We start from the raw sequence: 26380 nt of genomic DNA, 5'->3' as shown, positions 1-26380 counted from the left end.
GATTAGCGACAAGACTTTTGTCAGGGACTGTATAAAGATGCACCTGTAATGCTTATTGAAATGAAACTCCCATAGTTGGTCTTTGGCTTTGTTAAAAATAAATACTGGCATGCATATCTAAATGTGGATCATCAATAGCTAAATGACAATGGTTTAGATTAGTGTCAGTTGAGGAAGAAGCTACAATTAGAGACCGAGCAGGTAATGAGCATAAAACAGCAATGCCTTTTGAAAGTAATGCCTGAAAAATATTAATAATAAATAATTTCATTCATTTTATGTTTTAATTGATATCACAGGATTTATTGACCCTTGAATAGCTAATTGAATAAAATTTAAGTCAATTTTAATTAGACACATGTTCAAAGGAAAGAAAAATAGTAGTTTTATGATAATGAATCATGTTTTTTTATATAATGTGGATGATATAATCCCAAATAGATCCTTAACGATTTCTCGAATAATTTGGTTACAAAAATTCATTGTTTAGTCCATTTAACTAAAAACGGAGCACTGTGTTTCCCACATTTACTACCTGCTAAACTCTGGAACGCTCTGGACAGGTAACACAGAAGACACTGCAGAATGAGTGTCTTCAGGCAAAAGAAAACGCCAGAAAGTTTTCCAAGTTTGGTATAATTTCAAATTAAACAAAGTAAAAACACCGTACAAAAATGACAAGAATACCACATCACGATACTGTGCGAGATTTAATGAATAAATACATGAGTAAGAATAATTTGGTTTAATTAAATAAGTAATAAGTTCGAGCCCCGGTATCGCCAGGCTGCCACTCTTGGGCCCTTGAGCAAGGCCCTTAACCCTCTATGCTCCGGGGGTCCCTTACGAGGGAAATATCAAGGTCTGTGACGTCGGAGTGACGTGGGGCCGCCTTCCCGTGGGCTCACCACCTGCAGGAGGGACCGTAAGGGACGGTGCTGTGAGGATTGGGTAAGCGGGAGAAAATGAATGAATGAATGAATGAATAAATAAGTAGTTACCCATAACTGAACATAGCTGTATTTTTTTTTCATTTTGATGTAATATGGCAATGAAATGCAATAAATGTGTTTAGTTTTCCCTTATATTCTTGTATGCAATTTCAGCATTAAAATGTTTTTAAAACTAATTACTTGTTAATTTCAAAAGATCTGTCTTATTTCCTCTCTCATTTAGTATTGATCTTTAATAAAGAAAAAGTACTTCTTACAGATTACTTGATTGAACGATCGATTGAATAATCGTTAGAACACTCGATTACTAAAATAATTAATAGCAGCAGCTCTAATTCCAAGTAAACCTCTGTCACAACTGTATATAAATTACAAGTTAATGTGTGCAGATGATCAAGTACAAATATGTGATAACACAGACACCAAAAATAAGAAATAGAAAACACGTACAACTCTTAGTTTAGCTTATTCAAGTCAATTTTTTAATAGATAAAATTTAAATAAAAGGCAAGCAACCTGGACAACTACTAGACATGCCCACATTAAAATGTCAAATTTCACATTTGCATTCAAAGCACATGTACATTTAATGCATTCACTGTATTTTATAATAATTTTAGTGCACTCTGTCACCATCTACAAGTAAGAGAATAAGTCCTAAACTTTTTAAGATGAAACAGAAAAGCCAAATCAGACCTGGAGAATAAAAAGCAAATTACAAGCCTTTAATACTATGACATTGATCTTTATATAGAGACTTAAAAATATATTTAATTGCATTTTATGCAGCAATAAAATAAGATAATACAACTTTAACTTTGATGTAGATTTAAAAATGCATTTGCCAAAAAAAATTATTAAACTAGTAAAATATTAATATTAAATAATCTCAAAAATAAAAGATATATAGTTGATACCAATTACAATAGTTTGTGTTGTGGAATTGTACGGCAGTTTTCCAACATAATGACTCCAAACTCACCACCAAGATGACAACTGCCTTGATAAAGAAGCTGATGTTGACAGTTGACGGAGTGGCCAAGTAGTTCTCCAGACCTGAACCCTATTGAGCACGTGTGAGGCATCCTCAAGCAGAAGGTGGCGAAGGAATTAGTTTTTTGTCATGACAACTTCCGCCGCCCTGAGCGACATTATACAAATATGGAGCGACTTGGTGAGCCATCTACAAATGGGAGTGAAGACAGTGGGGCGCACGTGATTCAACGGCCAATGGGAGTAAAGACAGTATGGCGCACGTGATCCAACGACAAATCGGAGTGAAGACACGCAAGTGATCCGTCTCCGGGTTTGTGGAATTTGCACAGGGTGCAGTTGCGACGCACATGGAAGTAGCGGTTTGTGTTTAAATTGTCTTTAGATCGGTCAACATATTCTCTTGTTTAATATATATTCCTCACAGTACAGTACGCTGTTTTGACATGGACAGTCATTATTAGCTGGTTAGCTCGAATGCACGGAGGAAAATTACTTCCAAGGTAAACGAGTCCAAATCCGAGCTTTATCAGTGCGTAGCGTCATTTTTATTATTGGTCGAGGATGGCCATTTGTGCGCAATGGACCTGAGATATGATCAATCTGTAACTTAACGTGCAAAGGGAGCTGCGTTTTAATTTCCTTGTGCATCTCTGTTGAGTTTGTCCATGAGAAGCTTAGCACTGATCCTCTTCCCGTGTGTGATCGCGGTGCTGGTGCATGAGTGGTGGCGGCTGAAGGACCAGACTGATTTCTTCTCGGATATCAGGGCTGCAGGTAGGAGTTGACCCTTAATGATTTCACACTTCCCAGTCTTAGTTATTATACGATATTTATTACAGTCACGCTTTTGTCCGCTTCATAACATAAACGTGATGACGTGGTCGATGGAACACTGCTTTTACGACAGCCGCATCTTGAAAATACACGGTTAAGCCAGCCGCACTTTGTTTAGTGTTGCGCGTCTAATCGTGCACTTACGGTATGGGTGGTGGGAGCGGTCAAAATACATGTACAGACGCTTCAGAAAGGCGTCTCCGTTATAAAAAAAGACTCAGTGCATTTTTATCATGTTCCACATTCTAACACTCAAACATTTTTCTTTATAGGTTTGCTCAATCTTTCAAATAAATCTTATTCTTATTTCAAGTCATTTTAGAGAAAAGTAAAGGCAAACTCACTCAAAACCTCAGGTGCATTTTCAATCATGTTCCATATTCAAACACTCAAACATATTTTCCTTTATAGGTTTGTTCAATTTTATAAATAATTCTTAATAAGGGTCTCCCTGTCTGTTATTCCTTTAAAGTTCACAAAATCACTCCGAACATAACTGCATTTTCAAACACTGTCCATAGTCAAACACTCATAAAACATTTTTCTTTATAGGTTTGCTCAATCTTTCAAATTATTCTTATTGACAGTGTCCCTTTTTTTTACTCTTAAATTTCAACACATTTTACTGTACAGTTTTGGAGAAAAGTTAAGGCAAAATCACTCCAAGCATGAATGCATTTTCAATCATGTTCCACATTCAAACACTCATTAAACATTTTTCTTTATAGGTTTGCTCAATCTTTTAAATAATTCTTATTTAGGGTGTCCCTGTCTATTATTCTATAAAATGTCGTCATTTTACTGTGGATTTTTCAAGAAAAGTAAATGCAAAATCACTCTAAACATCAGTGCATTTTTATAATGTTCCATATTCAAACTCTCATAAAACATTTTTCTTCATAGGTTTGCTCAATGATTCAAATAATTCTTATTTAGGGTGTCCCTGTCTATTATTCTGCAACATTTCAAGTAATTTCACTGTACAGTTTTTGAGAAAAAGTAAAGGCAAATTCATTCTAAATCTCATTGCATTTTCAATCATGTTCCACATTCACTCTAAAGACAGAAACACAGAGACGGAGACAATCTAAATAAGAATTATGTGAAAGATTGAGCAAACCTATAAAGAATTATGTTTTATGAGTGTTTGAATATGAAACATGATTGAAAATGCAGTGAGGTTTTGAGTGATTTTGCCTTTACTTTTCTTAAAGAATTTACATTTAAAATTACTTTAAATTTAAGACTATAATAGACAGGGACACTGTAAATAAGAATAATTTGAAAGATTGAGCAAACCTATAAAGAAAACTGTTTTATGAGTGTTTGAATATGGAACATGATTGAAAATGCAGTGATGCCTGGAGTGATTTTGCATTTAGTTTTCTCAAAAACTCCACAGTAAAATGAGTTTAAAATTAACAGAGTCATAGACGGGGACACTGTAAATAAGAATAATTTGAAAAGTTGAGCAAACCTGTAAAGAAAAATGTTTAATGAGTGTTTGAATGTGGAACATGATAAAAATGCACTGAGTCCTTTTTATAACAGAAACCCCTTTCTGAAGCGTCTTTACATGTATATTTTGACCGCTCCCACCACCCATACCGTAAGTGCACAATTAGACGCGCAACACTAAACAAAGTGCGGCTGGCTTAACCGTGTATTTTCAAGGAACACCTTTACAAATTAAAATGCATTTGTTTTTGCAAGTTTTGTGGTGGGCTTGTATGAGGTATTTATGCCTAGCCAGTGTATTACCTGCAACACACAGTGCTCAGCACTCTCCCTGTACGGATGATCATAGAGATGCACTGAGCATGTTGACAGAAACAACAACAAAAAAACCATTTTATCTCCCTAAAATAAGTATATTTTCCTTGTGCTCGGCACTGTAGCTGTCCGGCTTTGTCCCTGCACTGCACTGTGCTCTGCTCCTGACAGTTGCTGCCTTCATGGGTAACGCACTAGGAAGAAATACCTCAAACAACTCTGCTTCAGACAACTGAACCTTAACATTCACACAAATTAGAAAATAAAAGCTTTGTTTATTTAGTACCAAAGAAAGCAAACAAAAAACACTACACTCCAAGACTATTATGTGAGACAAATGTAAGTTTTTATAAGCTTCCAGTTCAGTCGCCTTGGGCAAACACAGCTTACACTGCATCAGGGATGTAGCTATCGATTATTTAAGTGTTCGAGTATTCTACCGATTATTCCATTGATCAATCGAGTAATCAGGTAAGAAGTACTTTTTTTTAAAAAGAAGAGCAACACTACATGTACAAGAGAAAAGAAGACAGGTCTCTTAAAATGAACAAGCAATATGTTTCCTTTTTAAACAATTTTACATTTTATTGCTTAAATTGCATACAAGAATATCTGTAAAAACTAAACCCATTAAGTGCATGTCATATGACATCAAAATGCAAATACAAATGTATAAATAAAAATCATAAATGAAGATTACCCTTTTTAAAAACAAAAACAAACCTCACTATATGGTGTTTTCTTTGTTTTAGTTTTGAAATGATCCCAAACTTTGAAAACTTTTCCGTTTTTTCCGCCACATAAAAATAAAATTGTGACTTTATTTCTCATAAACATCTATTTCGGTTGCATTGTCCGGTAATCATGTTGTTGGCCTGAAGTTTGAAGCTATTGGTGCATAAACGAGGCTCCTCTGCTTCATCTGTCTTGTTCGGTCTCCTCCAGAGCTGATTGTTAGACAGAGTTCTCTCCAGGGATCGGAGGCTTAGTTTAATACCATGCGATGATATTGATTGAAGCCAATTTCATTTTAAATGCGTAAAGCTTTGTCACTACAGAGGAGGTGACTCCGCCTGATTGGCAAAAAAAAAAAAAGTCTACTCGAGTTACTTTAGCCCTGCACTGTATAATAAAGCCGTTGCTTTTCTTGAGCTTGAAGTCAAAGTTAAATATGCTTTAATATGGCCAGGTGTTTGTTTCATAAGAATTCAGCGGTATTTTGCTTTCAGCTGGGTCTTCATCAGTGGCGTCCGGGGTGCCACTGGGGTTTCTGGGCCCCCTGGCTAGTTTGTACTCTGGGCCCCATGGCCCCATTTACCAATTATCTGATTTTTTTTGCTACATGTAACAGCAATCATTATTAATAAACCTAACACTTATTGTGTATTCAGTAAGTCACAATAAAAAACTACATTTAAAAAGTTTATAAAATTAAATGAAATTATGCAGTGTATACAGTAAAGCAATTGAATCCATTGTATGGTATTTAGCGCACAGACAACTGAAGCACTGTCTGGATTAATATAATCAGTGATGATGAGTGAAAAATAAGATGATCAAAGTGATGATAAGGTAATAAGAGTGAAGAATAAGTTTCACACAACAGCAGCTCCAGAAAGAAATGTAGAAATTAGCTTAAACAGCGACAGGATTGTTGAATCAATGAATTGAACTTGAGAACCAAATCAATTCGTGAATCATTTAGGCTTGTTTTGTCAACATGTTTCTCCACGTGTTTCTTCAATTCATTGAAATGAACCGACTGCAAATTACTAAGTATACAACAATCTAATTTCTTATCAGTTTTGATTGATTCTATACAGAAAGCTGTTCCAACGGTTTCCAAACCTTTATACATCACTACCTTTATTGTCGTTTAGTGATTTTCTGTCTTTTCTAAAGTTCAGTGCTGTTCCATTGCTATTGATCGATTGCATTGAAAAATAATTTAGTAAATAATATTTCAACTTCAAGTAGATAAACATCAGGTTAAGAATTCTATTTTATGTTAATTAAATTTCCTTTTTTTTTTTTCCCCTATTACCTTTTGTTTTTTGTTTTTTTAACTGGGTGATTAGCTGACTTCTCCATCTTGCTCTCTCCTCTTTTTCCCCATTTGACATTTTGATTTTCTCTGCATCAGCCTTGCGTTTTGCATCTACCTGATGCCGCTCTGTGAAGCGCTGCACACGTGCAGTCATTTTTTATAATTTGATGTTTTGCTTATTATAACATTTATTTAAAAAAAAAAATGGTGATTCAGGGTATTTATGTATAAAAGTGTGTTTTAAAAAATGCAAAAGGCACATACTGTGCTGATTTAACTATCCTTAATTTTGACATTTCAAAGCTTATAGTGGCTGCTTGTTGAGGAGTGCATGGGGAATTTTTCCTTCCACTCATGCTGGTTTGTTACTTTCATTAAAGAAAAAACAGCATTTGAGTTTTCAAGGTGAAGCAATTTGTGTAAATCAACATTTGTATTGGTTTTAATGATAAATGCAGATGGCAAGTTGACAACCATGCTTGAAATAATCTTTTATTTTTTTTTTGCAACATTGTTTTGATAATTTTTGTTGGAAAAAAAAGACATTTGTTCAGTTGTGAAGATATAAGCATCTAGAAGTCCTCTTCTTTCGGCTGCTCCTATTAGGGGTTGCCACAGCGGATCGTCCGTGTCCTTACCCTTCTGTTTGCTACATCTGCCTCTTCCAAACCGACTACCTGCATGTCTTCCCTCACCACATCCATGAACCTCCCTTCCTGGAAGCTCCATCTTCAGCATTCTTCTACCGATTTACCCCATGTTCCTCCTCTGCACATGTCCAAACCATCTCAATCTCGCCTCCCTCACCTTGTCCCCAAAACAACCTACATGTTCTGTGCCTCTAAAAAACTTGTTTCTTATACTGTCCATCCTCGTCACTCCCGTTGAAAATCTTCAGCTCTTTTACCCCCAGCTCCGCCTCGTGTCTTTTACTCAATGCCACTGTCTCTGAAACATACAACATCGCAGGTCTCACCTGAAGGAGGATCATAGGGTTACGTATAAGAGTGCAGAAAGGTGCACACAGGTGGACTATGTTCTATGTAGAAGATGCAACCTGACGGAGATTGGAGACTGTAAGGCAGGGGTCACCAACCTTTTTGACACAGAGAGCGACTTCTTGGGTACCGACTAATGTGAAGGGCTACCAGTTTGATACACAATTCTGAAATAACAAATTTGCTCAATTTACCTTTAATTATATGTTATTATTAATAATTAATGATATTTATCTATGTCAGGGGTGTCAAACTCAATTGCACAGGGGGCCAAAACTCAAATCACACTTTAGGTCGCGGGCCGAACAGGATAAACATTTATTGAACACACTAAAACAATGTTTTTTGAACATAAATATGAATAAAAAATAAACAGGAATATTATTCCACAATAAATAAACTTAAACTTTAAATAAATAGATCTCCATAAAAATATCTCTTGTCCAAATTATACAAGTTAGAAATATGACCCTGAACAAATAAAAAAAGTGATGAGAAAAGTAGGCAGGAGTACAAGGAGATGCGGCAGCAGGTGAAGAAGGGATGTGGCAAAAGGCATATGAGGAGCTGTATGAGAAGTTCTACACTAAGGAAGAAGAAAAGGATTTGTACCGATTGGCCAGGCAGAGGGACCGAGCTGGGAAGGATGTGCTGCAAGTTAGAGCAATAAAGGATGGAGATGGAAATGTTTTGACTATTGTGGAGAGTGTGTTGAGAAGATAAAGGGAATATTTTAAGCAGCTGATGAATGAGGAAAATAAGAGAGAAGGTTGGATGGTGTGGAGATGGAGAAGCAGGAAGTGGAAAGGATTAGAAAAGAGGAAGTGAGAGCAGATATTAAGAGGATGAAGAGTGGAAAGTCGGTTGGACCAAATGGCATACCGGGAGAAGCATAGAGATGTTTAGGAGAGATGGCAGTAGAGGTTTTAACCAGGTTGATGTTGGGATTTTGGAAGGTGAGAGGATGCCTGAGGAATAAAGGATGAGTGTGCAGACCTGCAGTAACTATAGGGGAATAAAGTTGATCAGTCACACGATGACTACCGTATTTTTCAGACTATAAGCCGCAACTTTTTTTCCACGTTTTGAACCCTGCGGCTTAAACAACGAAGCGGCTTATTTATGAATTTTTCCTGGGTTTTTCCCGGTTTCACAAACTTCAAGCCAAAAAACTGAACCCCATGACATAAGACCAATGAAATTTCCGAACGGAAACGAAAAAACGCACCTCACCTGTGTCCTGAGCTGCACGGCATCGGGAGAAAAAAGTTTATTTTTAAACGCACGACGATGCCAAAAGATAAACTCCAGAGAGAAATACTTGTGAAAGGAAGCAGAAAGACCGTGAACAATGACTTTCTTGGTAGGCTACTGTTTAGATACAAGCCGTTGTAACGCGTTGAGTCAGGGTGAAGGGAGAGCTCGCTAACTCCAGTTGCAACAGAAATCATATAAGCACAGACGGGTTTCCAAAACTCGTGCTTTTGGGGTTTTTTTTGGCAACAGCGTTACGGGTTAGTCAAAGAAACTTAGAAATTAGCATCAGAAAATAATAAGGACATATTCCTCGTCTTGCACACACGCAGTAATACTGGAAAAATGCAGTGCCAGGCTATTCCCAAAATACCGCTATGCTCCTAAAGGAAGCGCAACATATTTCACCCGTTACACCGTGTGTAACGTGTCTTTCGTTAAAGCCTGTGTAAAGTTCATTCAGTGTAGACTGCGGCTTATAGACAGGTGCGGCTTATTTATGTTCAAAATAAAAATATTTGTAAAATTCAGTGGGTGGGGCTTATATATGGGTGCGCTTAATAGTCCATAAATTACGGTAAAACTTAAAAAGTTAAAGTTAAAAAAGAAAGTCTTGGAAAGAGTAGTGGAAGCCAGGCTAAGAGAAGAGGTGACCATCTGTGAGCAACAGTATGGTTTCATCCCGAGAAACAGCACTACAGACACATTATTTTCTGTGAGAATGTTGATGGAGAAGTATAGAGAAGGTCAGAAGGAATTGCTTTGTGTGTTTGTGTATTTAGAGAAAGCGTACGACAAGGTGCCGAGAAAGGAGACGTGGTATTGTATGAGGAAGTCAGGTGTGTCAGAGAAGTTTCTGAGGTGGTGCAGTCCTTGGACTCCTCCACCCGATTTCTCTGGGTTTGTGATCGGCACTAAGAGTACACAGGCTTTTTGCAACCCATGCTGTATGAATTTCTGTTACAGAAGCAAAGAAACAGCATAAAACAAAAGTGAGAAATTGAAGAGTGTAATAATGTTTGAAAGTGTGGCCAATTTAATATTGGTTTGCAAAAGCAATAAGTTAATATTTTTCTACATTTATAACTGCAACTGGTTAAGATCAGGATGTTTAATCTCTTATTCACCTTGCAAAGTTACAACGGAATCATTTAGTGCTTATGTGTTAAGACCTTTAAATACAACGGCAGTAGTGTAAAAACATTTTGTAAGCAATTTGAACGTGGTTTGTTTTGAACTGTTATTTGTAATAAATGTTTCAGATTACATCCATGAAATTACAGGCTCAAAAGTCATCAGACAAACAAAAACAATTATCAAACATTCCAAACCCGATTCCAAAAAAGTTGGGACACTGTACAAATTGTGAATAAAAACAGAATGTAATGATGTGGAAGTTTAAAATTTCAATATTTTATTCAGAATACAACATAGATGACATATCAAATGTTTTAACTGAGAAAATGTATAATTTTAAGGGGGAAAAAAATTTAAAATTTCATGGCATCAACACATCTCAAAAAAGTTGGGACAAGGCCATGTTTACCACTGTGTGGCATCCCCTCTTCTTTTTTATAACAGTCTGCAAACGTCTGGGGACTGAGGAGACAAGTTGCTCAAGTTTAGGAATAGAAATGTTGTCCCATTCTTGTCTAATACAGGCTTCTAGTTGATCAACTGTAGGTCTTAGGTCTTCTTTGTCACATCTTTCTCTTTATGATGCGCCAAATGTTCTCTATGGATGAAAGATCTGGACTGCAGGCTGGCCATTTCAGTACCCGGATCCTTCTTCTACGCAGCCATGATGTTGTAACTGATGCAGTATATGGTCTGGCATTGTCATGTTAGAAAATGCAAGGTCTTCCCTGAAAGAGACGACTTCTGGATGGGAAAATATGTTGTTCTAGAACTTGGATATACCTTTCAGCATTGATGGTGCCTTTCCAGATGTGTAAGCTTCCCATGCCACACGCATTCATGCAACCCCATACCATCAGAGATACAGGCTTCTGAACTGAGCGCTGATAACAACTTGGGTTGTCCTTCTCCTCTTTAGTCCGGATGACATGGCGTCCCAGTTTCCAAAAAGAACTTAAAATTTGGATTCGTCTGACCACAGAACAGTTTTCCACTTTGCCACAGTGCATTTTAAATAAGCCTTGGCCCAGAGAAAACGCCTGCGCTTCTGGATCATGTTTAGATATGGCTTCTATTTTGACCTATAGAGTTTTAGCGGGCAACGGCGAATGGCACAGTGGATTGTGTTCAACGACAATGTTTTCTGGAAGTATTCCTGAGCCCATGTTGTGATTTCCATTACAGTGGCATTCCTGTATGTGATGCAGTGCCATCTAAGGCCTGAAGATCACGGGGATCCAGTATGGTTTTCTGGCCTTGACCCATACGCACAGAGATTGTTCCAGATTCTCTGAAACTTTGGATTATATTTTGCACTGAAGATGATGATAACGTTAATCTCTTTGCAATTTTTCTTTGAGAAAATCCTTTCTTATATTGCTCCACTATTTTTCACCAATTTTGCCTCTGCCCATCTCGACTTCTGAGAGACACTGCCATTCTGAGAGGCTTTTTTTTTATACCCAATCATGTTGCCAATTGACAGAATAAGTTGCAAATTGGTCCTTCAGCTGTTCCTTATATGTACATAAAAATTTTCCGGCCTCTTATTGCTACCTGTCCCAACTTTTCTGGAATGTGTAGCTCTCATGAAATCCAAAATGAGCCAATATTGAATCAGTGACTGCCTGAATCTGTTATCCATGAACTTCACCAATACTACGCTTCCTCCTTTGTTATATTATCAGCAAAAAACCCAGTTCCTTTGAATCCATACATGCTCATGCATCACACTGCTGTCAGGTTTGAGAGATGATGTGGAATGCTTTATACCATGAGCCCTTGCTTTCCTTCTTCATAAATTTTTTTTTTTCCTTTGTTTCTGGTGCAAGGTAATTTTGTTATCCTGCTGAATGAAGCTACTGCATTAGGAAATATCATTGCAATGAAGCGGTGAACTTAGTTTGCAACAATGTTTTTGGTAGATGCCATCTCTTAAACATGTAACTGACATACACACACCCATGCAGTTATTAATTAATCATGATCTATGTTTTTTTTTTTTTTTTTTTTCCACTTAACAATGATTAATTATTTATGTGCATTATGCAATAGTAGAGCATTCAACCAAACTGTCCACATGTTCACACGTGATTCATCAGACCAGGGCACCTTCCTACACTGATCTATGGCTCAATTTTGATGCCATGTGCCCATATAAGTATATATCCTTAGGGAGGTGCACAGGAGTCAGCATACCATATGCAGTAAGCTGTGTGTCAGTGTTAACCTTTTTTTACAATTTGTGCTACTGTTGGTCATTAGTAAGTGTGACCCAGATGGGCTAGCCCTGCTCCCCTTATGCATCACTGAGCCTTGGGTGCCCATGGCCCAAGTTTCTCACTCACTACTTGTCCTTCCTTGGACCACTTCAGGTAGGTTCTCACTTCTGCATACTGGGAATACCACATACAATTGTGGAGATGCATTAGCCCAGTCTTCTTACCTTTTAAAATTAAGCCATTAATAAATGTAAATCTTTTTAATTTTGTAAAATAGTTTTAAGTAAGACTCACTGTTCATAAGGTTCAATTGACTGTTCATGGACCAAAATGTAAACTCTTGAACTCTAGCACCACCACTGGGCTGATTAGGCTTATCTCACCTGCCCAACATCAGCAAGGAGTATTACCTGTTGATCAAGATTCATGTCCTAAGGCAAGGCTAGGCAAGAAATTTCTATAGGGGGCCACATGAAAAATCTGAACTGAGTTGGAGGGCCGATCCAATGATAACTTGAAATTAATTCTGCTCAATATTAATTTTAAGTAATGAAGTTTAAAACAATAAAACATCACTGTTTCATTTTATTTTTAACTTGTTAATCTTTACAAATACTAAAAAGGTGTTTTGGAGTATGTTAAAGATAAGCAACTGAACAACTTTATACAAAAAAGCAATAAGTGCTTTTGATGTTTTCAGTTTAGTTTACTTGTTCAGTGAAGCAAAATCCGGTCTGTCTTGGGCTTGAACAAGTGCACTGAAATCTGGCTGAGGTGGCTATGCGAAGGACAGCTGAGAGGTGATCATCAGTTATAGAGGATCATGTATCTGGATTTGCAAAGTTTTGTAAGAAGCGTTTGTTGAGTTTGCAGCTTGGCTAGCAAAGCCTCTGACTCCTTTGCGCCCTCTTCGTCAGATAAGCTCTTATATCTCTCACCGTGTTTGGTCACGTAGTGGCGATTCAGATTGTAATCCTTAAACACAGCGACTTGTGTACCACAAACTAAGCACACGGCTTTACCTTTGACTTCTGTAAAGAAATATTTAGCAGTCTTTTTTTTAATGTGAGCCGACATTTTTGGGGGCCAGAGGTAGCTAGCTAGCATCACCTGTCGCAGACATACGAAGATACGTGCGACCATACATAAATAATACGTCATGGGTTTTCAAAATAAAAGCAACACAGTTGTATTGCATGCACAGCATAAATTCTTGTTCATTTGTGTTTATGACTGACATACCGCGGGCCGGACAGGGATGTCCAACAGGTATGTGGCCCGCAGGCCGTAAAATGCCCAGGTCTGTCTTAAGGGATGATCTCTGGAGCATACATTGTATCGCACTTTTCAGTATAATTATTGTTTAGAATATATATTTTTTAGCTTTTTGACTGATTGATGTAAAGTTCATTAGTATGAATCCTCATGGAAGGGTCAGGGAAGCAAACAGCTAAGCACAAATAAAAAGATGAGCACAGAACAAGACTATCTTAATGGGAGGATTGTTTTTTGTTGGTGAAATAAACGATATGCCAGATTTCCTTGGTGCATTTAAAGGCTTTTAAGTACTGTGTCCTGGGTCCCCTGGTGGTCTAGTGGTTAAGATGCAGCGCTCCCACCGCTGCGACCCGGGTTCGATTCCCGGTCAGGGAACCATCCCCAGCCACTCTTAGTGCCGGTCCCAAGCCCGGATAAATTGGGGAGGGTTGCGTTAGGAAGGGCATCCAGCGTAAAACATGTGCCAAATCAAACGTGCGGAGGATCCGCTGTGGCGACCCCTAACGGGAGAAGCCGAAAAGAAAGTAAGTACTGTGTCCTGGGAATTTCCCAATAAATTAACACCTCAGTAGAAACACATTTATATATTGGATAAGTTTTGCTATGTTCAGTATAAGCCACAGTTGACAGTATTTGTAGGATTTGTGTCAGAAGAGTGTACAATTAAGAAAGAGCTGCTTGACATTATGCTGCAGAAAGACAGTACTCATGACTTTGATCTGAAACAGACAAAGATGACTGTTGTTGAGAAAGCAACTCTGCAGACACGGTTTGCGTTCCCGCTATGTTTGGATCTGAGAAGGCCTTGTAGAGCTGACAATATTTTTCCAGATTAAAAAAAAAAGAATGCAGAATTTCCAGATTACATGTTTCAATGTATTATACACCAAGAGCACTTAGTGACTAAAAAACTAAATTTAGACCACATCATGAACCCTGAACTGGAAATTTTCAGTTTTTATGCATACATGCTTCCATTGACACACTGAAAATATAAATTAAAGAAAATAAATAAATGTGGGTAAGCTCAAGTTTAAACACTTAAAAGGCAGAATGTTACAATAGTCATGTAGTATAGCCTTAGCCCAAAGAAATCCTACCATACATTAATGATGGTGAAAAAAGAATAGATTTAAGTGTGTGTGTGTGTGTGTGTGTGTGTGTGTGTGTGTGTGTGTGTGTGTGTGTGTGTGCGCGCACGCAGCTTCAAGAAAGATGTTTCCTGTAATTCTTGACTAGGTTTGCACACACTGCAGCAGGGATTTTGGCCCACTTCTCCATACAGGTCTTCTCCGGATCTTTTAGGTTTTGGGGCTGTCGCTAGGCAACACAGAGTTTCAGCTCCCTTCATAGATTTTCTAGTGGGTTCAGGTCTGGAAACTGGCCCTGGCTGTGTGTTTGGGGTCATTGTCATGCTGGAAGACCCAGCCATGACCCATCTTTAATGCTCTTACTGAAGGAACGAGGTTGTTGCCCAAAATCTTGCGATACATGGCCCCATCTATCCTCCCCTCAATTTGGTGCAGTCTTCCTGTCCCCTTTGCAGAAAAGCACCCTCAAAGCATGATGTTTCCACCCCATGATTCACAGTTAGGATGGTGTTCTTGGGATTGTGTTAATCCTTCTTCTTCCTCCAAACACACATGACCTTCTCCCATGCCTGCTCTGGATCATCCAAATGGTCTTTGGCAAACTTCAGACAGGTCTGGACATTTGCTGCCTTAAGGGGACCTTGCGCGCGCTGCAGGATTTTAATCCATGACGGTGTAGTGTTACTAATGGTAACCATTGAGACTGTGGTCCCAGCTCTCTTCAGGTCATTGACCAGGTCCTTCCGTGTAGTTCTAGGCTGATCCCTCTTCTTAGGATCATTGATACTCCACGAGGTAAGATCTTTCATGAATCCCCAGTCCGAGAGAGATTGACAGTTTTCAATCTTGAATTTCTTACATTTTCTAATAATTGCATCAACAGTTGTTGCCTACTCACCAAGCTGTTTGCCTATTGTCCTGTAACCCATCCCAGCCTTGTGCAGGTTTACAATTTTGTCTGCAGTGTCCTTAGACAGCTTTTTGGTCTTGCCCATAGTGGAGAGGTTGGAGTGTGATTGATTGAGTGTGTGGACAGGTGTCTTTTTACAGGTAATGAGTGGAGGATAGGAGGGCTTCTTAAAGACAAACTAACAGGTCTGTAAGAGACAGAATTCTTGCTGGTTGGTAGGTGATCAAATACTTATTTCATACAATGGAATGGAAATTAATTATTTAAAAATTAATGTGATTTTCTGGATTTTATTTTAGATTCTGTCTCTCACAGTTGAGTTGTACCTACGATGAAACCCACAGATCTTTCCGGCAAAAATCAGCAGTGTATCAAAATACTTATTTGCGGAACTGTAATATTTTAATACAGAACACTTATTCGCAGTAGTTTGCACATTTATTGAATTTTATTGAACACCACTGTATGAACTCTCCTTTTTTCTTTCTCCCCCCCCCTCCTTTTTTTCTTTTCAGATTTTCACTTAAAACACTGACATTTCTGGGGCTCAGTCGACCATCCTGGAATATGATGATTAGTATTCCCACAACTCACTTTGCAACACCCTCTTGGTCTTTTATGTGTGTTTCATGGTTGTGCTTGTTTGTGTTCATGCCAACCTTTAAAATAAATATCAATAAGATGCACTTGCATCTGCTTTCCAATTATTATATGGCAGTTTGTGGGACCTAAAATAGATGCAGCAAATTTTTTTTTGCACTCTTGCAGAGGACCCACCAGCTAATGAGAGTAGCAGGGGACAGAGAGTTTGGTTAGAGCCTAATGGGAGTGGATTTATGTCATGCACCCACTTAGGGAATGGATTTGAGGAGGAGGCTCCAGAATCAGCTATAACTATCTTCCACTCTCTCTGGCCTACTGAAGATGTCTCTGTTCATCTTTGCTCCACAAAATTGTTGTGTCAGGATTATGGATTATCAGACACTGTACCTCCCTGAACCATGTCACATGACTGGCACACCTGATTTACACTCCCAGCTATTTAGCACTTGTATAACCACTCACGGCGGTCTCACGTCTTGTGATGTTTTTCTTGCGTTTTGTTCTCGTTTTTTTTTTTTTTTTCATCTTGTTTTATAATAATATTTTTGTATTTCCTAGTTTTGCACTGTCGATAAGTAAAATAAAAAAAGTGGTGTCTCAGTTGCGTAGATATTGAAATCCTGATGTTCATGAGTTTGGATTCCAGCACCACCAAGCTTCCACTACTGGGCTTTTTAACCCTCAATTGTTTAGTTATATAAAATAAATTAAATAAGTTGCTCTGGATAAGGGTGTCCATCTGCTGAATGCTGTAGATTAGTAGTTAATTAATCAGCAGTTGCACCTGTCTCCATTTGCATCATGCATTTATAATGTCTTAACATAATTGCAAAATAGCCAGATAGGGACATGTTTTTTTTAATGAGGTTAAAAGTACTGGTCCTTCTGAGCAGTCAGTTTCTAAAGCTTAAATGTTTACTTGTAATGGTAACAAAAAAAAAAAAAGCTGGATGTTTCATTCTTTAATTATTCAGAATTTGTAATTGTCAAATCGCACTGGTAAACTAGAAATACCCTATTGTACGAGCAACTAATAGTACGAAGATACGAGCGACCTTACTCGCAAAATTTTACCCTATTTCACCAGCAAATTTCGAAGGCACAAGCAAACCCACACTGCCGGTTCCCCGCTTTCAGCCGAGGGTCGCATCAGTCACTTAGCTGATGACGTATAACTCGGTTGCTCTCGTTGTTCAGTCCAGCAAAAACGTAACTTTTTTTAATGTTATATTTTTATTTCACTAGAAATCTTGAAAAATGTTTTCCGAGAAAATCAGTGATTGTGCTGTGAAAACGAAAGTAAATAGAATTACCATGGAAACCATAAAGGTTACGAGCGTGGTGTGCGTCTAAACTCGCAATCAACCGCTACCACATTGGTAAGTGTTAAATTATGTTTACCGTACGGAAGTTTGCGGTGTATTTGTTTGTTAAAATAGGCTAGAAATACTTTTTAATTGCAGAAATAAGCGATCGAATGAGGTCTCGGAAAAGAATTAAATCACTTTTACATTCATTCTTATGGGGAAAATTTGTTCGAACGTACAAGCAAAAGGACCTACGAGCAATTTTCAAGAACGAATTCTGCTCGTCCAACGGGGTTTTACTGTACTATCTTTAACCATTATAACCTTAAATGCTTAAATGTAAAGTTTGTTTAGCCTTTTTGTTTTATACATTAATTTTATTTTAGTTAATTATTAATACTAGTATTGTTATTATTTGTAAAAAAAAAATACATTTTACATCCATTTACCTCAATAAGAGAATTTAGGAGTAAGAACAGAATGTTTTATTAAAATCTCTGCTAAAACTGTGTTTTACAAAAGTGAATGGCAGCAGAAGGATGGTGTATGAAGTTGTGGTTGGAGTTTTATCTGCAAGGCATCACCATGATCTGAGGAAGGCCATAAGAGCCACATGGATGGGGTACCTCAGAGACCACCCTGACTTCCGGAATCGGTGTGTATGTCTCTGCCTGCATCTTGTCCCTGGTTTTGTGTTTTATATGCTTTTGGACCGAATTCGCTAGGTACTGAGTGGGCTAACTGTCAGACTAATGGCATGCCCATAAACTTCAACAGATAGCAAAGTTTGTTTAAAAGTAAATTAACTTCAAAGTGGTGGTCAGAGACCCATCCCATAAGCGACAATTCTATTTATAAATAATGTATGTATAGTTATCATAAATTGTAGATATTTAAGTACTGGATTATATGTCATGTCAATTCCTATGCATTATTAATACTTATAGGTATTTATACTACTAAAGCTTTAATTATTTGTTAATCCATTTGTTCACTTTGTAACAGGATTAAGCATAAAATGGTATAAAATAGAGGTCGACCGATTAGTGGATTTTACCGATAGATAGGTTGGATCCTACTTGCCGATAACCAATTATTCAACCGATACATGGATACTGAATAAAAAATTTAAAAATAAAAACAATAAATAAAAATAGTATGGACAGTTCCATCCAAAATGAATTAAAAAGACACCTCAAATGACAACAAAATTGTGAAAAAATGTGTCTCAAAATAAACAGCACATGGCTTTAGAGCACAATTCATCTCTAGGTGCCACTCTCGTATTGTATAATGACAGCAAACCTTCTCAACTGCTCCAGCAACAGATGAAAACCTAGAAAAACTATGGATAGCCAATAGTTCCAGCAATCAACTATTGGGGCTGATTAATTGGAAAAAACGATGACTCAGTCGACCTCTAGTTTAAAGCAAGGCTGTATCCACAGTTTATACTTTTGCATTATTTTAAAGGGTGCTGGTGAAATTTATCATTGGTAAACATGGCTGTGCAATACCTGAAGAAGATCGGGAAGACCCATATTCCTGCACCCAGCTGAACCTCACAGAACCAGGTAAAGCATACCACATCATAAGAAAGCCCAGAGACTGACATAAAACAGCATATAGCAGCATGTATGTTGTGTGAAAAGTGGAAAATAGTGCGAAACATCAATGTGCTGACCCTATCCATGCTATTCTGTTGCAAGACATTTGGAAGCGACAAAAATAAATGTGCTCATCTTGAACGCTTTGGTTTTCATACTGCTTTACTAAACACTTTGTTGTGCATTTGTTAATTTTGCTGTAAAAACACAACAAAAAATGTTATGCATTTATAATTTATACTGTCTACAAAGCACATTTATTTCTGTTATCATTAATGTTATAGCAGCTAAAGCCAAAAAATGCATCTTGCAAATTCATCTGAATTATGATGAATGAATGATTATTTTAATGCCAAATCTGTGTGAGCTTTGTATATTATCTTTCTCTATCCTAATACAGTAATTATTTTCATGACCTGTTTGTTTCATTGCCATACTGAAATATTTCTTGATTGCTGTCAATCCAATCGTTACAGATTTTTAATTAGTGCATCTTTTCTTCTTCAACATGAAGGTTTTGCTTCTCTCTCAACAACATAGTTTCACATTGATTTTGATGGTTTAATTGAGATAGTTCAGTGCTCATTTAGACCTTTAGACCTAGTCTCTAAATCCCACTGCTCTTCATGAAGCTTTGCTTATTAAAGTGTTGTAGTTAGAATGTAGCAAAAGGCTTAATTGTTATGTATTTGCATGCATTTTGTTTAATTCTTAATAAGAACTAACTATTTATTGTCCAGCAGCAGGCTTTACACCTTATTTACCTTATTTCGTGCAGGGGCTGTGCAGGATGTGAGTGTCCTAAGCAAGCCTGGTGCTTTGGTGCCATCTGATGTCTCAGCCATATGTTTGGATTTTAAGGTCCTCCACCCTATAGTGATTACACATCTGGGGGTGTTTCCCAGTGGCCCACAGAAGGATTTCAGGGGCAGTGTCACAGTAAAGTTATTCCCAGTAGACCAAAAGGTAAAAAAAAACATCATTAGGTAATTAAATTAATGAACATTCAGCCTTTTTGGGGTGATTAAATTACCTATATGAGTATGGAGATTCTCGAATTCTGTTTGGTCCAAAGCAGCAATACTGACTTTAGTTTATAATTTATAGTAACAAGGTGTAATTATATGTGGTGGGTCACTACATTATTATCTGAGCTTTAGATTCAGTCACCAGACATAACCCCTGGATTTTACCACCTAAAGAGGAAATTTAAGGGAAACACCTCAACACATCAGCTGTTAGAATTTGTGGGAGAAGGAAGAGAAAAGGAAAAGAAGAATGCAACAGTTTGAGGATGTCGGTGTATCAGCAAGTTTATGCATTTTGCAAGCAAGTGATATGTAACTAAATATGAAGTTAGTTAATAAAATTGTATTTATAATTAATCTGTTCCTATACTTTTACTTCCCTAACAATATTACTCCAATTATCCTAATGAACTAATTATATATAATGCAGTTTATTATAATCTTCATTTGGATAGTATGATTAGTGGTCATTGCTGTTCTGCAGATTAATTGTAACATTTCTGAGGAAGTGTTTACTTCTTTAATTACTCTGTCCTTAAACCATTATGTGCTCTGATGGTAACAGACCTATAACTTGCTTAGTTTAATACAGCATTCCACTTGCCTCCAGATTTTGAATTCTAAGTTATTTCATTTTGTGCTTTCAAGCTAAAAAAGTGGAAAATAACCATGAACATCTCCATGCTCATCTTTTGTTAGAAAAAAGCTGGCCAGCTAACTGTGATGAGTAATGCTGATTTATTACAGTTAAAAGTGTAAGCTATGTTGTCACCTTAGCTTGCCAAGTTTATAGATTTTAACTGGGACATTTTCTTTCGGTTTTCTATTTAAAGGTTAGAAATTCTGTGTTATGACCTTTAGTCAAATTCAGTAGTAACTATTGAAACTATTACTATTAGATTGAGCTCTGTATGTGTGTCTGTGTGTGTGTGTGTGTGAATTATTCTGTACAGGAACCAGTTGTGACTGCTCACCTTACTGTCCTGAGTCCAGGTGTGTATGTGGAAGGGATCTGGTATAAAGCTGTGGAACAGTTTGTTTTGCCAAAGGTAGGGCAATTAATATACAGTATAACAGTGTTATAAGGCAATAACAATAGTTTATTTTCTCTACAGTTATTGCACTGAATGTTAGTTATATCAAAGAAAATTCTGGGTATAATTTTGCCTCTATACTGCACTTTACTTTACTAAACATTAACCTTTGCTTATCCCAGGGCTCCATTTCATAGTATGCTCTTTAACTTATTATTCTACAGCTGCAGTCTGTAATGATTTATAATACCGTGATCTGGGTCCCCCAAAAGAAAAAAAGAAAGAATTCCCTTTGAGTTTTGTTCTCATTTTCTCATATTTTTGCAGAAAGAAGGATATACCACTGATCATCCGTGCCTTTGTTGAAATTTGCTTCGCTTTCCTATGTAAAAAAAAAAAAATAGTACATGTACAATTTGTTCCAATAAATTTGTAATAAACATATGGACTTTATTACCAATTTTCAATGCCTAGTTACTTTTGACCCATCCTTTAGAAGGCCTCACAGCTAATAATGCATATCCGAGAAAAACCCAGCCATTAGGTCAAAAAGAACTGCCTGCAGAGCTCAGAGACAGGATTATTGCAAGGCACAGATCTGGGGAAGGCTACAAAAGGTCTCTGCTGCACTGTAGATTCCCAAGGGCACAGTGGCCTGCACAGTGGTCAATTCGACTAAGCACCAGAGATCCTGTGTGAAGATAGGACAAAGTTCCAGATGGACAACCTTAACTGCTGCTCTCTGAGCTAATGTGGGCTTTATGGTAGAGTTGCTAGACAGAAGAATTTCCTGAATGCAAAATCTATGAAAGCCCACTTGGAGTTAGACACCTAAATAACTCTGTGTGGAACTAAATATTCTGGTCTCATGAAACCAAGATTGAACTTTTTGGCCTCAATTATAAAAGTTATGACTGGGAGGCTGATCAGGGTTGGGATGAAGATGTTATACGATATAGATAATAAAGTTATAGTTATATTTATATATTTTCATGCCACACGTATACTGTATATTGTGAATATATTGTGCAATTATGTGCAATAATTAGTGACATCTGCAATAACTTTTCAAACTATTATTGTAGTCTGACTTTTGTAGGCTGCCTTTTGTTTTTCAATGCTGCTACAAATTTCATTTCATGCTGCTGCATATTTTATTTGATTAAATATATACTTTAATATGTATATTTATTTATATTTTCTTGTTTTTACTTAAAACTTGACTTGGATCTTTTCCTGTAAACTTCTTCTTCTTCTTCTTTCGGCTGCTCCCATTAGGGGTCGCCACAGCGGATCATCCGTCTCCATACCACCCTGTCCTCTGTATCTGCCTCTTTTACACCAACTACCTGCATGTCTTCCCTCACCACATCCATGAACCTCCTCCTTGGCCTTCCTCTTTTCCTCCTACCTGGTGGCTCCATCTTCAGCATTTTTCTACCAATATAATTCATGTCCCTTCTCTGCACATGTCCAAACCATCTCAATCTCGCCTCCCTCACCTTGTCACCAAAACATCCTACATGTGTTGTCCCTCTAATAAACTCATTTCTAATCTTGTCCATCCTCGTCACTCCCAACGAAAACCTCAACATCTTCAGCTCTGCTACCTCCAGCTCCACCTCCTGTTTTTTACTCAATGCCACTGTCTCTAATCCATACAACATCGCAGGTCTCACCACAGTCCTATAAACTTTCCCTTTCATTCTTGCAGATACTCTTCTATCACAAATCACTCCTGTCACTCTTCTCCACCCACTCCACCCTGCCTGCACTCTTTTCTTTACTTCCCTAACACACTCTCCATTACTTTGCACTGTTGACCCCAGGTACCTGAACTCCTCCACCTTCTCCAGCTCTTCTCCCTGCAACCGCATCACTCCACTGCCCTCCCTCTCATTCACACACATGTACTCTGTCTTACTCCTACTGACTTTCATTCCCCTTCTCTCCAGCGCATATCTCCACCTCTCCAGGCTCTTCTCAACCTGCTCTCTACTCTCACCACAAATCACAATATCATCTGCAAACATCATAGTCCAGGGAGACTCCTGTCTGACCTCGTCCGTCAACCTGTCCATCACCACTGCAAACAGGAAAGGGCTCAGGGCCGATCCTTGATGCAGTCCAACCTTCACCCTGAACCAGTCTGTCGTACGTATTCCACACTTTACTGCCGTCACACTGTCCTCATACATGTCCTGCACCACCCTCACATACTTCTCTGACACACCTGACTTCCTCATACAATACCACAACTCCTCTCTCGGCACCCTGTCGTACGCTTTCTCTAAATCCACAAATACACAATGCAGCTCCTTCTGTCCTTCTCTATACTTCTCCATCAACATCCTCAAAGCAAATAAGGCATCTGTGGTGCTCTTCCTCGGCATGAAACCATACTGTTGCTCACAGATGGTCACCTCTTCTCTCAGCCTGGCTTCCACTACTCTTTCCCATAACTTCATGGTGTGACTGATCAACTTAATTCCCCTGTAGTTACTGCAGGTCTGCACATCTCCCTTATGCTTAAAGATCGGTACCAGCACACTCCTTCTCCATTCCTCAGGCATCCTCTCCCCTTCCAGAATCCTGTTAAACAATCTGGTTAAAAACTCCACTGCCATCTCTCCTAAACATCTCCACGCTTCTACCGGTATGTCATCTGGTCCAACCGATTTTCCATTCTTCATCCTCTTAATCGCTGCTCTCACTTCCTCCTTACTAATCCTATCTACATCCTGCTTCACCAACTCCACATCCTCCAACCTTCTCTCTCTCTGATTTTCCTCATTCATCAGCTGCTCAAAATACTCCCTCCATCTTCTCAACACACTCTCCTCACTAGTCAACACATTTCCCTCTCCATCCTTTATTGCTCTAACTTGCAGTACATCCTTCCCAGCTCGGTCCCTCTGCTTGGCCAATCGGTATAAATCCTTTTCTCCTTCCTTAGTGTCCAACCTCTTATACAGTTCCTCATATGCCTTTTCCTTGGCTTTCGCCACATCCCTTTTAACCTGCTGCCGCATCTCCTTGTACTCCTGCCTACTTTTCTCATCACTCTGTCGATCCCACTTCTGTTTTGCCAATCTCTTTCCCCTAATGCTCTCCTGCACTTCCTCATTCCACCACCACGTCTCCTTGTCTTGCTTTCTATTTCCAGATGTCACACCAAGTACTTTTCTAGCTGCCTCCCTCATCACTCCTGCAGTAGTTGCCCAATCATCCGGCACCTCTTCACCACCACCAAGCCCCTGTCTGACCTCTTCCCTGAACCTCACACTACACTCTTCCTCCTTCAGTTTCCACCATCTTATTCTTCTTTCAAACCTTACTTTCCTCCTCTTCTTCTTCGCCTCCAAAACCATCCTACAGACCACCATCCGATGCTGTCTAGCTACACTGTCCCCCGCCAACACCTTACAGTCTCCAATCTCCTTCAGGTTGCATCTCCTACACAGAAGATAATCCACCTGTGTGCACCTTCCTCCACTCTTATACGGCACCCTATGATCCTCCTTCTTCTTAAAATACGTGTTCACCACTGCCATTTCCATCCTTTTAGCAAAATCTACCACAATCTGCCCTTCCACATTCCTCTCCTTAAAACCATACCTACCCATCACCTCCTCATCACCTCTGTTCCCTTCACCTACATGCCCATTAAAGTCTGCCCCAATCACCAATCGTTCTTTCCTAGGTACACCATCTACCACTTCATCTAATTCACTCCAGAATCTTTCTTTCTCCTCCATCTCACAGCCAACTTGTGGAGCATAGGCACTGATGACATTTATCATCATCCCTTCAACTTCCACCTTCACGATCATCACCCTATCAGAAACTCTCTTCACCTCCACTACACTCTTACTGTACGCTTCCTTCAGAATCACCCCTACACCATTTCTCTTCCCATCCACACCATGATAAAACAGTTTAAACCCACCTCCAATGTTCCTGGCCTTACTCCCTTTCCACTTGGTCTCCTGAACACACAACACATCTACCTTTCTCCTCTCCATCATATCAGCTATCTCTCTCCCTTTACCCGTCATAGTACCAACATTTAAAGTACCAACCCGAACCTCTACTCTCCTACACTGCTCCTTTTCCTGCCGTCTCTGTAGACGCCTTCCTCCTCTCCTTCTCCTCCTTCAGCCAACAGTAGCCCAATTTCCACCGGTACCCTGTCGGCTAACGATACCTGTGGCGGTCGTTGTTAACCCGGGCCTCGACCGATCCGGTATGAAATTCTCATTTGTGATCCGCATATTTGATTTGGCACATGTTTTACGCTGGATGCCCTTCCTAACGCAACCCTCCCCATTTACCCGGGCTTGGGACCGGCACTAAGAGTACACTGGCTTGTGCCCCCCTAATGGCTGGGTTGATCTTTTCCTGTAAACAACTGTAACCAAACAATTTCCCTATGGGATCAATAAAGTATTCTTATTCAGAATCTGAATACTTTTGGAATGCACTGTATATGTTTAGTTTGGGTAAGAAATGGCTTTTTAATCATTTTGGTGTTCCTTTCCAATCATGTCAGTAGATTGGAGAGAAGCACTCCAATAGTAGGAGAAAAAACAGAAGTAGATAGAACACTATTATTCAGCAACTGACACAGAAAATGCCCTTGGTGATTTACAGACAGGATTAGATTTCTTTTTTCAGTAAAGGCTGTCATAAGATTTTCAACAACAGTGCCAAATGTGTGCAGGGTTTTGAGGGTAATCTGTTATGGGAGAGCCAGGATCCAACAGGCTTGATGACAGTCAATGTGTCTAAGGTTCAGCTCAACTCTGGTGGAGGAGTAATCAAGTTAGGACCTGTAAGAACATCTTTATTTTTTTAATGAGAATCCATTTGTTGCTTTGCGTGACTAAATGATCTTCACATTTTTGTATAAGAAACACTATAATCATCTGTTAATATATATACCTGTTTAGACACCTGTTTAGCTCCTGTTTATGTTGCAGATAGAAGACGGCACCCTGCCTCACAGAAGTGCACATGGCTTTCCTGGACTAGCCGGAGGATTCATTTTCTCCATTTATGGTACATGCCTCTCTGCACTTCTTTTGAAATGACCATATTTTTGACAGCTGCATTCAGTTAATTTGAAATGGCAATTTACTTACTTTAGCGAAGTTGTTTACCTTCCATTAGTATTTTTTTGGTGCTGTTTGATTATTTTAAAGGCCTTGACCAATAATCACATAAGTCACTTAGCTGTAATCAAAATGTACCCTAATCTTAGCAGTGGTTTACATTATGTACCGTAAACCTTTTGTTGTTTACCACA

The 26380-nt window shown here is 38.5% G+C and overlaps 1 protein-coding gene across 1 annotated transcript in view; it reads left to right on the top strand.

Moving 5' to 3' along the window:
- The first annotated feature begins 2206 nt into the window (after positions 1-2206).
- The window catches only part of b3galnt2 (beta-1,3-N-acetylgalactosaminyltransferase 2), a 32961-nt gene continuing 8787 nt past the window's right edge, over positions 2207-26380 (top strand). The window contains exons 1-7 of the mRNA XM_083540020.1: positions 2207-2723; positions 17926-18058; positions 18877-18977; positions 19789-19976; positions 20992-21087; positions 25796-25906; positions 26055-26133. Coding sequence (XP_083396146.1) covers positions 2615-2723; positions 17926-18058; positions 18877-18977; positions 19789-19976; positions 20992-21087; positions 25796-25906; positions 26055-26133 — 817 coding nt within the window. The 5' untranslated portion in view covers positions 2207-2614. The remainder of the gene's footprint in view (positions 2724-17925; positions 18059-18876; positions 18978-19788; positions 19977-20991; positions 21088-25795; positions 25907-26054; positions 26134-26380) is intronic.

The sequence above is a fragment of the Silurus aristotelis genome (genome assembly GCF_946808225.1).
Source record: "Silurus aristotelis genome assembly, chromosome: 4".
Taxonomy (NCBI): domain Eukaryota; kingdom Metazoa; phylum Chordata; class Actinopteri; order Siluriformes; family Siluridae; genus Silurus; species Silurus aristotelis.
Note: the sequence above shows the minus strand (reverse complement) of the source record. Positions and strands in the feature narration are given on the sequence as shown.